The sequence below is a fragment of the Salvelinus namaycush genome, chromosome 25, assembly GCF_016432855.1.
Source record: "Salvelinus namaycush isolate Seneca chromosome 25, SaNama_1.0, whole genome shotgun sequence".
NCBI lineage: Eukaryota > Metazoa > Chordata > Actinopteri > Salmoniformes > Salmonidae > Salvelinus > Salvelinus namaycush.
Genome location: NC_052331.1, coordinates 38,608,401 through 38,621,830, shown reverse-complemented (window position 1 = coordinate 38,621,830; position 13,430 = coordinate 38,608,401). Strand labels below are relative to the sequence as shown.

General features: G+C 43.2%; 1 protein-coding gene across 1 annotated transcript in view; it reads right to left on the bottom strand.

Moving 5' to 3' along the window:
• Window positions 1-13,430, bottom strand: part of LOC120019934 (E3 ubiquitin-protein ligase rnf213-alpha-like) — a 59,266-nt gene that overhangs the window by 23,573 nt on the left and 22,263 nt on the right. The window contains exons 17-28 of the mRNA XM_038963345.1: window positions 8,941-12,510; window positions 8,719-8,849; window positions 8,353-8,448; window positions 8,114-8,235; window positions 7,630-7,752; window positions 7,367-7,416; window positions 7,088-7,232; window positions 2,258-2,393; window positions 1,944-2,129; window positions 1,658-1,788; window positions 1,323-1,468; window positions 950-1,159 (exon numbers count right to left, since the gene is read on the bottom strand). Coding sequence (XP_038819273.1) covers window positions 950-1,159; window positions 1,323-1,468; window positions 1,658-1,788; window positions 1,944-2,129; window positions 2,258-2,393; window positions 7,088-7,232; window positions 7,367-7,416; window positions 7,630-7,752; window positions 8,114-8,235; window positions 8,353-8,448; window positions 8,719-8,849; window positions 8,941-12,510 — 5,046 coding nt within the window. The remainder of the gene's footprint in view (window positions 1-949; window positions 1,160-1,322; window positions 1,469-1,657; window positions 1,789-1,943; window positions 2,130-2,257; window positions 2,394-7,087; window positions 7,233-7,366; window positions 7,417-7,629; window positions 7,753-8,113; window positions 8,236-8,352; window positions 8,449-8,718; window positions 8,850-8,940; window positions 12,511-13,430) is intronic.

Below are 13,430 nucleotides of genomic sequence, written 5' to 3'. Positions count from 1 at the left end.
TGTCCTTCACTAGTGGGATTCTTACCATCTCTGGGCTGTCCTTCACTAGTGGGATTCTTACCATCTCTGGGCTGTCCTTCACTAGTGTGATTCTTACCATCTCTGGGCTGTCCTTCACTAGTGTGATCCTTACCATCTCTGGGCTGTCCTTCACTAGTGTGATCCTTACCATCTCTGGGCTGTCCTTCACTAGTGTGATTCTTACCATCTCTGGGCTGTCCTTCACTAGTGTGATTCTTACCATCTCTGGGCTGTCCTTCACTAGTGTGATTCTTACCATCTCTGGGCTGTCCTTCACTAGTGTGATTCTTACCATCTCTGGGCTGTCCTTCACTAGTGTGATTCTTACCATCTCTGGGCTGTCCTTCACTAGTGTGATTCTTACTCTGGGCTGTCCTTCACTAGTGTGATTCTTACCATCTCTGGGCTGTCCTTCACTAGTGTGATCCTTACCATCTCTGGGCTGTCCTTCACTAGTGTGATTCTTACCATCTCTGGGCTGTCCTTCACTAGTGTGATTCTTACCATCTCTGGGCTGTCCTTCACTAGTGTGATTCTTACCATCTCTGGGCTGTCCTTCACTAGTGTGATTCTTACCATCTCTGGGCTGTCCTTCACTAGTGTGATTCTTACCATCTCTGGGCTGTCCTTCACTAGTGTGATTCTTACTCTGGGCTGTCCTTCACTAGTGTGATTCTTACCATCTCTGGGCTGTCCTTCACTAGTGTGATTCTTACCATCTCTGGGCTGTCCTTCACTAGTGTGATTCTTACCATCTCTGGGCTGTCCTTCACTAGTGGGATTCTTACTCTGGGCTGTCCTTCACTAGTGTGATTCTTACCATCTCTGGGCTGTCCTTCACTAGTGTGATTCTTACCATCTCTGGGCTGTCCTTCACTAGTGTGATTCTTACCATCTCTGGGCTGTCCTTCACTAGTGTGATTCTTACCATCTCTGGGCTGTCCTTCACTAGTGGGATTCTCTGCAAGTGATGAACCACCTGTGGTTGCAACGACATCATCCTGGTGAGGTTGTGCAGACGGGTACGGTACATGTTGTAGGCAGTGTGGATCAGGGGCAGGGAGGGAATCTCTTCACTTGGAGCTTTTCGTCGCCTCTGGAGCTCATTCACACAGCAGCTCAGGGCTTCACACAGATGCTGGGAAAATAGTATTACATATATTCATTAGGATCACCTAATTGATGGGTAGCCATATTATTATCATATTTGACAGTAAATAAAAAGGACCTTTCTATAAATGGAACCTAATTGTTTTACTATTTGTATGTATTGAAAACATGATGATGTTGCAAAGGCATACCTTTAACTCCGCCTCCGAAGCCACTTTCATCGTCATGGCAATGAAGTCCTGCAGGTACCTTTGGAAAAATTCCCTCTGCAGTTTCTCACCCGATGTAGCCAGATACTGACCAAGGGGGATTTTCTCAAAGAACACCTCGACACGTCCTACCAAGAATTTTTTTTGTAAAAGATTGAGTTTATACAACTAAATACTGTAAGTAGTCCCACATGAGAGTTAAGAAATACACATTTTTACTAATAATGTATTACATTTGCATAAGCTATACAATTGTTATCTAAATGTATCTTTCATTTATTTTTTTAAAGTCTGAATTAAGGCATTCAATTATTTACCTCTGGTCTGCTGAGTTTGAATCAATAGTTCATCCAGGATATCTCTGATCCTCCAGCTAAAGGGCATAGTGCAGCACATGGTCCTCTCAGCTGTGACATGGCTCTGCACCAGGATGGTCTTAGACTCAGAACTGTGGGAAATGGGGAGTTTGTGAGCAGTGACATCTACCTGTTCCACTGAAACACAACACAGGCTACATAAAACCTTACACATCATACAAGGACTCCAGGCAGTCCAGTCGGTTTCTTAATCCAGTATGTGTACCATCACACATAAATCACTCACTTGAGATCAACGTTAGGAATATCAAGCATCTCGTTACTGCCGAATATCTTCAGCCACAGGTTTCTGACTTCCTCCCCACTGTTGCTGTCCAGCAGAAGGTCAAGATTACAGTCCCTGTCGATGACTGAGACCAACTGGGCCAAGAGGGGTGTGACCACTGCTTGGATTTTCTTCCATAGAGTTTGTCTGTGGAACAAATACAGTATGAACTGACTATACTTCTGAACAATGACAAGACCAAATAACCATTTGAAAATGAATGAAATTATAGATATTCCATATGCAGAGTAGTGCAGTATCATTTATTAACATACGTGAAGGTTCCCCCCTCCTGAAGAGCATCGATGTTGGATGCCTCCGTTAACACCCAGTACTTGGGGGAGGGGATGTTTCTCTCACGGTTCTCCAGAAGAGAGTGAAGACGGCTTCTCAGGGTTGTCAGGAACGTAGCTTAAGGGCACAATACAGAGATCAAGCATATCAATTCATGTAAAAGCCAGTTACCTTTAGTTACAGTATTTACTTGCTGTTACAATCTGAGATAATTGTTCGTCACAGACGTTCTATTTTTTGATTTAGAGCCCCTTTATAATAAAAAGTACTATAGTATTCACTGTAGTATTTTTGCGGATTTGACTGTAGTATACCGCAGTATTTACAGCTAAATATAGTATAAATTACTGTAGTAAAAGAAAAACTGTAGTAAATACTAGAGTAATGAATGTAGTATACTGTAGTATTTACTGTAGTGTTTTTACAGACATAAAAAAGTGTTTTTGCTTACTTTACTGTAGTATATACTGTAGTATTTACAGTTAACTATAGTATACATCCTGTAGTATAAGAAAACTGTAGTATATAGTAAAGTATTTAATGAAGCGGATTCCACGCTTCAAGAAAGCTTCGATCACGTGGACTGGGATATGTTCCGCATTGCAGCAAACAACAACATTGATGAATACGCTGATCCGGTGAGCGGGTTTATTAGCAAGTGCATCGGCGATGTCGTACCCACAGCGTCTATTAAAACATTCCCAAACCAGAAACTGTGGATTGATGGCAGCATTCGCGCAAAACTGAAAGCACGAACCACTGCTTTTAATCAGGGCAAGGTGACCGGAAACATGACCGAATACAAACAGTTTAGCTATTCCCTCCGCAAGGCAATCAAACAAGCTAAGCGTCAGTATAGAGACAAAGTAGAGTCGCAATTCAACGGCTCAGACACGAGAGGTATGTGGCAGGGTCTACAGTCAATCACGGACTATAAAAGGAAAATCAGCCCCGTCGCGGACCAGGTTGTCTTGCTCCCAGACAGACTAAACAACTTCTTTGCTCGCTTTGAGGACAATACAGTGCCACTGACACGGCCCGCTACCAAAACCTGCGGGCTCTCCTTCACTGCAGCCGACGTGAGCAAAACATTTAAACGTGTTAACCCTCGCAAGGCTGCAGGCCCAGACGGCATTCCCAGCCGCGTCCTCAGAGCATGCGCAGACCAGCTGGCTGGTGTGTTTATGGACATATTGAATCAATCCTTATCCCAGTCTGCTGTCCCCACATGCTTCAAGAGGGCCGCCATTGTTCCTGTTCCCAAGAAAGCTAAGGTAACTGAGCTAAATGACTACCGCCCCGTAGCACTCACTTCCGTCATCATGAAGTGCTTTGAGAGACTAGTAAAGGACCATATCACCTCCACCCTACCTGACACCCTAGACCCACTCCAATTTGCTTACCGCCCCAATAGGTCCACAGACGACGCAATCGCAATCACACTGCACACTGCCCTAACCCATCTGGACAAGAGGAATACCTATGTGAGAATGCTGTTCATTGACTACAGCTCAGCATTTAACACCATTGTACCCTCCAAACTCGTCATCAAGCTCGAGACCCTGGGAACTGGGTCCTGGACTTCCTGACGGGCCGCCCCCAGGTGGTGAGGGTAGGTAACAACATCTCCACCCCACTGATCCTCAACACTGGGGCCCCACAAGGGTGCGTTCTCAGCCCTCTCCTGTACTCTCTGTTCACCCACGACTGCGTGGCCATGCACACCTCCAACTCAATCATCAAGTTTGCAGACGACACTACAGTGGTAGGCTTGATTACCAATGACGAGACTGTCTACAGGGAGAAGTTGAGGGCCCTCGGAGTGTGATGTCAGGAAAATAACCTCACACTCAACGTCAACAAAACAAAAGGAGATGATCGTGGACTTCAGGAAACAGCAGAGGGAGCACCCCCCTATCCACATCGATGGGACAGTAGTGGAGAGGGTAGAAAGTTTTAAGTTCCTCGGCGTACACATCACGGACAAACTGAAATGGTCCAACCACACAGACAGTGTGGTGAAGAAGGCGCAGCAGCGCCTCTTCAACGTCAGAAGGCTGAAGAACTATGGCTTGTCACCAAAAACACTCAAACTTTTACAGATGCACAATCGAGAGCATCCTGTCGGGCTGTATCACCGCCTGGTACGGCAACTGCTCCGCCCATAACCGTAAGGCTCTCCAGAGGGTAGTGAGGTCTGCACAACGCATCACCGGGGGCAAACTACCTGCCCTCCAGGACACCTACACCACCTGATGTCACAGGAAGGCCAAAAAGATCATCAAGGACAACAACCCCCACGAGCCACTGCCTGTTCACCCCTCTATCATCCAGAAGCGAGGTCAGTACAGATGCATCAAAGCAGGGACCGAGAGACTGAAAAACAGCTTCTATCTCAAGGCCATCAGACTGTTAAACAGCCATCACTTACACTGCTGCCAACATACTGACTCAACTCCAGCCACTTTAATAATGGAAAAATGTATGTAATAAATGTATCACTAGCCACTTTAAACAATGCCACTTCATATAATGTTTACATACCCTACATTACTCATCTCATATGTATATACTGTACTCTATACCATCCACTGCATCTTGCCTATGTCGTTCTATACCATCACTCATTCATATATTTTTTTATGTACATATTCTTATTCATTCCTTTACACTTGTGTGTATAAGGTAATTGTTGTGAAATTGTTAGGTTAGATTACTCGTTGGATATTACTGCATTGTCGGAACTAGAAGCACAAGCATTTCGCTACACTCGCATTAACATCTGCTAACCATGTGTATGTGACAAATAAAATGTGATTTTGCGGATTGTAGTATACTGTAGTATTTGCTGTAGTGCTTTTGCAGACTAATATTGTGTCGTGTTTTTTGCAAACATTACGGTAGTATTTACTACAGTGTTTTTGTTTTACTATCTTTGACATAGAGGTGCAGGCTTTCTCCTTGAGGAAACCTACTGGAGAAATACTAAAAGATTACATTATCCATAACCTGCAGGTAGGTAGGACTGGGGTCTGAACGGATAGTTCAGAGATTCTGCTCTTTTGTATAACCTGTAAGGAACACAAAATATGGTCTATACTTGGCATGCAGGTTTCCAACTTATGGGTGGCACAAATTGGGATATGGGGATGGGAATGGGCAGGGTATATGCAAATTAAATACAGTAGTATTTACTATAGATTTTTTTTTAAAGTGTTGTGTTTTTGCAGACATTACTGTACTATTTACTACAGTGTGTTTTGTGTGTAAAATCCTATAGTATTTACTATAGTTTTCTACAACATTCGATAGTAAGTACTACACATGATCGAGGGATACTACAGTGTGTAATATAGTTATTCTACATTATACTACAGTATTGTTGAATACTTGTTTCTGATTGGCTAGAAGGGCATTCTAGAATGGGCATTAAAACCAGATAATGGACAGTTGGAAAATATACATCGGGACACCTACACATGCAGACCGTACTTGCTACAAAGTTACAGAAAGTTAAACCAACAACCACACAAACCAAAATAGGATACATTGTAAACACAGGTCTAACAAGGAAAAACTCAGCTAGTTAGCTACTTTTTTTGGAGCATCTGATGACCTAACATGATGAGTGATGAACATTAATTTCTCTCGTCCCTACTGTTGCAGTCATGATGCAAGTGGCCTCCCACGGCCTCCCACCCATGGCCTCCCACGGTTCTAGTTTAGTGGTGCTATGCTGTCATATCCTCCCACGTTTCTAGTTTGACCAGCTGTTTTCAGCAATTGCTATTTTTTTATTTACAGGTTCAACAAATTATTTAGCTAGGTTCTAGCCTAGTGTTTGATACGTAATGCAATCTCCTTGTAAAGAACAGTGTAAAGTGTCCTGACAAGAAGGCAAACTTTTCTAGCTATGCCAGGCAAAATCAGGCATCATCAGATTGATATGGATGTATCCAAATGAATGTCAATAGAGAACAGCTTAAACAAACGCAAATGCAGCTACTTCGCTGTTATTCTGGCTGCAGAGGTCGTAACTGCGTTAGCCGTAGCTATTTGGCTAGTTAGCAAAAAGAGGATAAGAACGTTGCCAGTGAAAATATCGAAGAAACACATATAGAATCAATATCAAACTAATCGAACAAACGACTGGGTCGCGTCTCTAGCAACCAAAAGATGAGAAAGTACGAATTAGTTTTTATAAACATTTAAATATCAACTTTTTTTTGTTCTACCGTTAAAATGTGTGCTTTAATATTATTTTCTTTGGCAACTAATGATATAAGCGGAATAAACACCTCCTTTCTTCACATTACATTGGAAAAACGAATTCCGCAAGAGGACTCGGCTCTGCCTTGTGCCGCTGCCTCGTCCATTATTTCCAAGGTAATGTACAGAACGTTGGCGTTTATCCCTTACACATAATACAACATAACCACTACACGATCGAGGGATACTACAGTGTGTAGTATACTGTTCTAGTTTATTACAGAATTCTATAGCAAGTACTGTAATATTTTATAGTGAACTGTAGTATTTGTTTTTCAAGTGAGAGGGTTCTAGGGCTTGTCTTTAACCACTGCAACTACAGTAACACACTGGAAATATTGTGGTTCCGTAACCTTTCATGTCCTCGTTATCACTGAAATTACAGTAAAACACAGGATATATTTTTGTTTAGTAACCTTTCAGGTCCTTGCTATCACTGAAATTACGGTATCACACTGGAAATATTGTGGGTTATGAACCTTTCATGTCCTCGTTATCACTGAAACTACAGTAACACACTGGAAATATTGTGGGTCAGTAACCTTTCAGGTCCTCGCTATCGTCCAGAAGTGTCAGCAGGATCTCAACCCTCCTGGTGCTGAGAGCTCCACTGTCCTCCTGATCTCTGAGCATGCTCACTGCACTCTGCACACAGCTTCGCATCAGATCTGTGGCATCAAACTCAGCCTGAAACAACAACATGCTCACATGAAAAACACACCTCATACCTTGTTAGGTTTACAGAAACCAGAAGCACCTGCATATCATAATTAAGAACTGCAATACAAACTTGTATACAATATGTAGTATACATTACTTACAGAGTGCTCTACCCCATGTGCCTCGATGTATGTGTCATCTGTTTGCATTGCTGGAACAAGAAAGAAAACTATGAAAAAACGAATTATCTAGGATTATTTACAGTCAATTCTCAACTATGGCATTTGTGCTACTGTGCAAAATAACAGTTGGTAAAGCATGGCACTTGCAATGAAAGGGTCATGGGTTCTCTTCCTACTGGGGCTGGCCATAAAAAAATTGTATTTAAGTAATTTTGGATATTTATCATTTAAGTAAAATGTACCCTCGGACGGCTCTTCAATTTTCTCAAAAAGTTGGCTGATGGGTAGCTTTCTCAAGGACTGGACGTCTGATACAAACTCTTTGGATTTTCTAAGGTCGTCAATGTGAACTGATTTCCAGGGTCCTTTGCAAAGAAAAAGAGGATGGAAAATTGCATACCGGTAAATATTAAAGAGAAACCCGGCATACTGCTATTGCTAGTATCACTGTTCTTTATTAAACTTTACGCATCGCGCCTCAAGGCCTTTTGTCAAAGCTCTGACGATACTATAAGCTTGATAAAGAACAGTGACGCTAGCAAGAGCTGTATGCTGCTCTCTCTTTTCTTTCATGTTATTCAATTTTTACCATGCACCTACAAAAAAAGATTGCTCACATTGAATCCCGGTAAATATTGAAAGCATTTCAGAACAGATCATTTCTTTGTGGGATGCTAGATCATACCATTAAATCAGCCTGTTGTATAGCTTTTAACACAAACTCACCTCCATGAAATCCAACATAGGAGGTTCCACCTTTAATTCGGGGCAGTTTGGTAACAAAGTATACAAACACCCTTCCATTGTCACCTTCTTTTGATTTGTTTATTTCATTTATGGATGAATATCTGAGGAGATTCAAAGATCAAACATTTAAATGAAAAAAATACAACAAGTGTAACCTAATACTTCAGTTTAGTTCTCTCCAATAGTTGTGACGACAAATCTAAATGAGAATCACTCACTTGGCAGATGCCAGAATGTTCATGCTCTGGGAGTCCTCATCATAGTCTGTTTGGATGATGAGGACTTTGTCGGCAGATGTGGAGTCAAGAAATTGCCTAGAGAGAACAGTTATTTTCCTAATCCTGTACCATTCTTATGAATGATCTACAAGGTGACACACACAAGTGATACAATTAGGGTTGCAAAAATTCTGGTAACTTTCCCAGAATTCCCAGAAATCCTGATTGGAAAATGCCTGGAATCAGAACGGAATAAGCAGGAAATCCAGGAATCTTCCAACCAGGAATACTGGAAAACATTTTGGGATAGTAATTGGAATTGTGCAACCCTATATACTGAGCTTCTCTTCAAAATGTTAAGCAGACCTGATTTCTTTGAGGAAGGAGTGCTCCGTGTCAAACTGTTGCAGCGAGAGAAGCTTGAAGTCGCAACGCTCTGTGATGTTCTGCAGCTGATGGATATCTGCTGCTGTCAATAGCCGGGAAAATGTTGTGACCTTCAAAAAGAGCAAAAAACGATTTATGAGCAATATAAGATGCATTCTATTCAAGGTATATTCTTAAAAAGATAAGATTCAAGTGAATTACCTCTGTAAAGTAGTAATGCAACCATTCCTCCTCTTGTGTGTGAGAGGCAATGAAGTCTGCCAGGGAATGATGATTCTGCTCCTCAAAATAGATTTGCGTCAGGTTCTCGGTCTCATCATCAGATAATTTAGTCCCGTCAAGTCGAATGACAGAATCTGGAGTTGCACAGTTCAGCATGATAAGTTTGGCTTCATCCAGGACTCTCCTCTGAGTGTCAGATTCGTCAGACTCAATTTTCATCTTCTCAGTCACTTGCAGGACCACAGAGGAGCATGTGTCTGAGTGGTAACCAATGAAGACATCATGTGGCTTGTAGCGGTCTGTTTTGGACTGTTGACTTTTCAAGGAGACAAAGTGTTTGACCCATTCCTTTAGTTGTTCGACAATCTCCTTCTGGTCCTTCTTGAGAACAGTGTTGATGTCCAGGTAGTGCTTTTCCAGACGGTTTATCAGGGGAATTGGGAACTGCTTGTAGACCACCTCTTTCTCTTCAATGACAATTAGCCGGAAGTCTTTGTGAACTCTGCACTTCACACGATGGGTTCCCAATCCAAGATCGACATACTTCTGACCCCCAAGTGAAACATAGTATTGGTTTAGAGCGTCGTAGAGACTTTCGTACAGATTCTGAAGGTTCAGAAGCACAACAGTCTGGCCAGTTTCCATGCAGATCTTCACTCGGTTGATATTTCTGCAGATCTGAGTGTACTCTTGATCCTTTGGGAAGCTGGAACCAAAGATGATCTCTGGATGGTTGTTGTCTGAGAAGAATGTCTGCTGGAGAATCTGAAGGGCCGCATAGTTTTTGGTGAGGACAAGGAGATATCGGCACTCCTCATCTTGGTAAATGGAAACAATGTTTTGTTTCACCAGATCAATAGTGCTGATGCCATCCAAATCAGGTGGAATGAATTGGCCCGACAGCTCTTTGGTGAATATACGCACTGCGTCCACATCATCCCTTCCACTGAAGTTCCTTAGGACTGCTTCAATGATTTTACCTGTACTGGGGCTCTGCTTAGAGGCCTTGGTGATGGCGAACATCATCTTCACTAGACTATAGTAATCTCGTAGACCGAAAAACCCTTTGCCTTTCCTGCAAGTCGTCATATATGCTTGGGAGAAAGGTCTGAAGAGGTGCCTAACCTTCTCCAGAATCATCTTGTCAGATGAGCATATGCCTTTCGCACTCTCAAGTAGCTCATTTTGGTCTGGGTCACCACGGGACACAAAGAGGCCTCTGTTCATCTTGGCAGGGTCCAAGGCCCAATTGGAGATGCCAATGAATCCAACTCTCTTATGAGGCAGCGGCTCATCATCAATGCAGCCTTCCTCCAGTAAAGGGTGCAATGTTTTCAGAGGCATTTTTGGGGAGTCCTCTGCCAATCCAATCTCATCTAGCACAACAACAGAGATGTACTCCTCCAAATTCTTGCTCTCTTGGAAGCGGGCACATTGTCTGAATGTGTTGATGATGCCCTCTGGCGTGGAGTGAGGGCTGCACTGGAAGGACACCAGGTGAACCTGTTTCAGCCTTTTGTACAGTTCAGAATGTGCAGCTTGGCCCTGCATGGCATCTGCAACCAGAGTTTTAGACAGAGATTTGGAGCTCCCAGGCTTGCCAACCAAAAACAGGGGGATTCGTAACTCGATACAGATCACCATCATGAAGACATTCTCTTTCAAAGCCTTGTTTCTTGCTATTGTCTCTCCCATTGGGACACCGCTTAGGAGAAGGTCCTGCATGACTGAGATTTCCTGCTTCATCTGCTTTGGGATGACTTCGGGAAGGAATTTGCAGATTGCGGTCTGGTATTCACCTTTTGTCTCTAAACAGGCTTGATAACATACACCAACAGCCATCAACAGTGACCAAACAACTGGATCACTGGCAGGTGAGTGTAGCTGGTCACTCCTGCTCCTCTCCTCCTGGGGTTGTTTCTGGAGGAATGCTTTTAACTCATCCTGAAACAGTGAGTGGTTGTTGTAGAACCACACAAATACTTGCATGCAGCGCTCCACATCCCTGAGACTGACGAAGCTGCATTCGTCTTTCCTCTCTCTCATAAATCCCTGTGATGACGACAGCACATCAGTGATCATCCTGATGGATCCTCTGTTGATTGAATTTGTTTCCACAACTCTCTGTACAATCTGCTGGATGTACATTTTCTCTGTGTGATCACTGAGTTGCCCAAAGTCCCACACCAGAGGGATCATGCTCGGGGGCAACACTTGGACCCTATACACCAGCTGACGAAGAGGGATTGATCCAAGTCTTTCTTCAGTCTCTTCAGCTCGGACCCTGTACCCCAAACCAGCTGCCTCCAGCCTCTTGATCATCTCATCTGTGTGTTTCCTGTAAGGATTGCAAGCAGCAATGATTTGCAGGCCAGTTTGGGAGCTGAGTTGTTGTCCTTGCACAGTGTTGTCACATAGGATCTCCTTAATGCTGCTTATTGCTTCAGTGGTATTAGCTTCATCGAAGAAAAGAACAGAATCAAAATCGTGTTTCTCTTTATTGGCAACCGCAATCTTCTCTGCCTCCCGCACCTTGTTGTAGATCATGTCAGATGTAGTTCCACCGTGAACTTTGACGAGTTTCATGTTCTCCGTGGGCGCCCCACTCCTTCTCAACTCACACAGGAACTTGATGAGCCGTGTCTTCCCACAGCCAGTCTCCCCCATTATGATGACTGGAATGCCACACCTGAACCTCATGTGAATGGCCATCATCTTAAGTATGTTGTCGGTGGTGAGCTCATACGTTTCATCAGGGTCTGTTGGCCACTTGGTCCCCAGCACACTACATAGACGCTCAATCTTATCTGCTCGAGAAAGTTGGTCAAAGTCGATGTTAAAGGGAACTCTTTGATGTCTGAGGCCATTGTACAGGTTTTTGGTCATAATGTTTCTCTTGATTACCGCATTTGTTAATGGATTGATGGCGTCAACCCCATTTTGCTCGTTCAGCCGTAGGTGAAATCCAATGAAGGTCATGGACACATGGTCATCATTGAAGAAGATGTATGGATGCGGTTCTGATTCCCATCTCTTCCTGATGAGGAACGGGGCTAGATCTCTTTCGTTGAGTCCAGTGTCCATCGGCTGCCTCCCATGGCTCTGGTCAGCGATGCAGAGAGACGGAGTGGCAAAGTCCTTGGCCATCAAGATCATGAAGTCAACCACAAAGTTTCTGAATCCCCTAAGAGTGTCTCCAACAAACTCAAAGTTGCAGAAATCCGATGTCTCACAGTCTAGCAACTGAAGATTGAGGAATCCAGCAAAGTTCTTCAACTCTGCCCAGGATGGATCAATTATACCACAGTAGATGAAGAGCATTTGAAGACACTCTGCATGAGTTCCTTCAACTCTTTGGTAGTTGAAGCTGTCGAGATTTTCACCCCTATGGAACCGTGTTAGATACTGGTATGGTCTTTGAAAGGTCTCACTCCTGAAACACTGGTCATCCATGAGTGGGTCCTCAGTGTCCAGTACTGGATCGTCGCCATTTCTCGCTTCCAACCCCATAACCTCTTTCGGTGGACGGCAGAAGACCTTAGGAAAGACCTCAAAGAGAGGAAAGTGTCCCTTTGGATCCTAAACAGACAAATACATGTCATATTAAGTATTTTGACAAACACTACCTCCATGACTAAAATGAGTTGTCTAACAGAAAAAGTATTTAAAGATATATTTATTAAATATTGTTGTATTTTGTTCATTAGTCCACTGTTGATATGATCCCCAAAAAAGTGTGCATGTCAACAATAAAACTATTAATATAAAAGCATTTTATGGACAAAGCAAAAAGTGTGATGAAAAATGCATCATATGAAGCTAAACGCAATTCTAACCGCAAATCACTGTAGCCTAGTAAACAAAGTCAAATCTTGGGTTGCTGACTCCACCCCACGGACTACTTTCAAGGTAGAAAAGGTCATGTTTTTTCATGTGAAAAGGTCTATCCCCTTTAATAATACACTGCTCAAAAAAATAAAGGGAACACTAAAATAACACATCCTAGATCTGAATGAATGAAATATTCTTATTAAATACTTTTTTCTGTACATAGTTGAATGTGCTGACAACAAAATCACACAAACATTATCAATGGAAATCAAATTTATCAACCCATGGAGATCTGGATTTGGAGTCACACTCAAAATTAAAGTGGAAAACCACACTACAGGCTAATCCAACTTTGATGTAATGTCCTTAAAACAAGTCAAAATGAGGCTCAGTAGTGTGTGTGGCCTCCACGTGCCTGTATGACCTCCCTACAACGCCTGGGCATGCTCCTGATGAGGTGGCGGATGGTCTCCTGAGGGATCTCCTCCCAGACCTGGACTAAAGCATCCGCCAACTCCTGGACAGTCTGTGGTGCAACGTGGCGTTGGTGGATGGAGCGAGACATGATGTCCCAGATGTGCTCAATCGGATTCAGGTCTGGGGAACGGGCGGGCCAGTCCATAGCATCAATGCCTTGA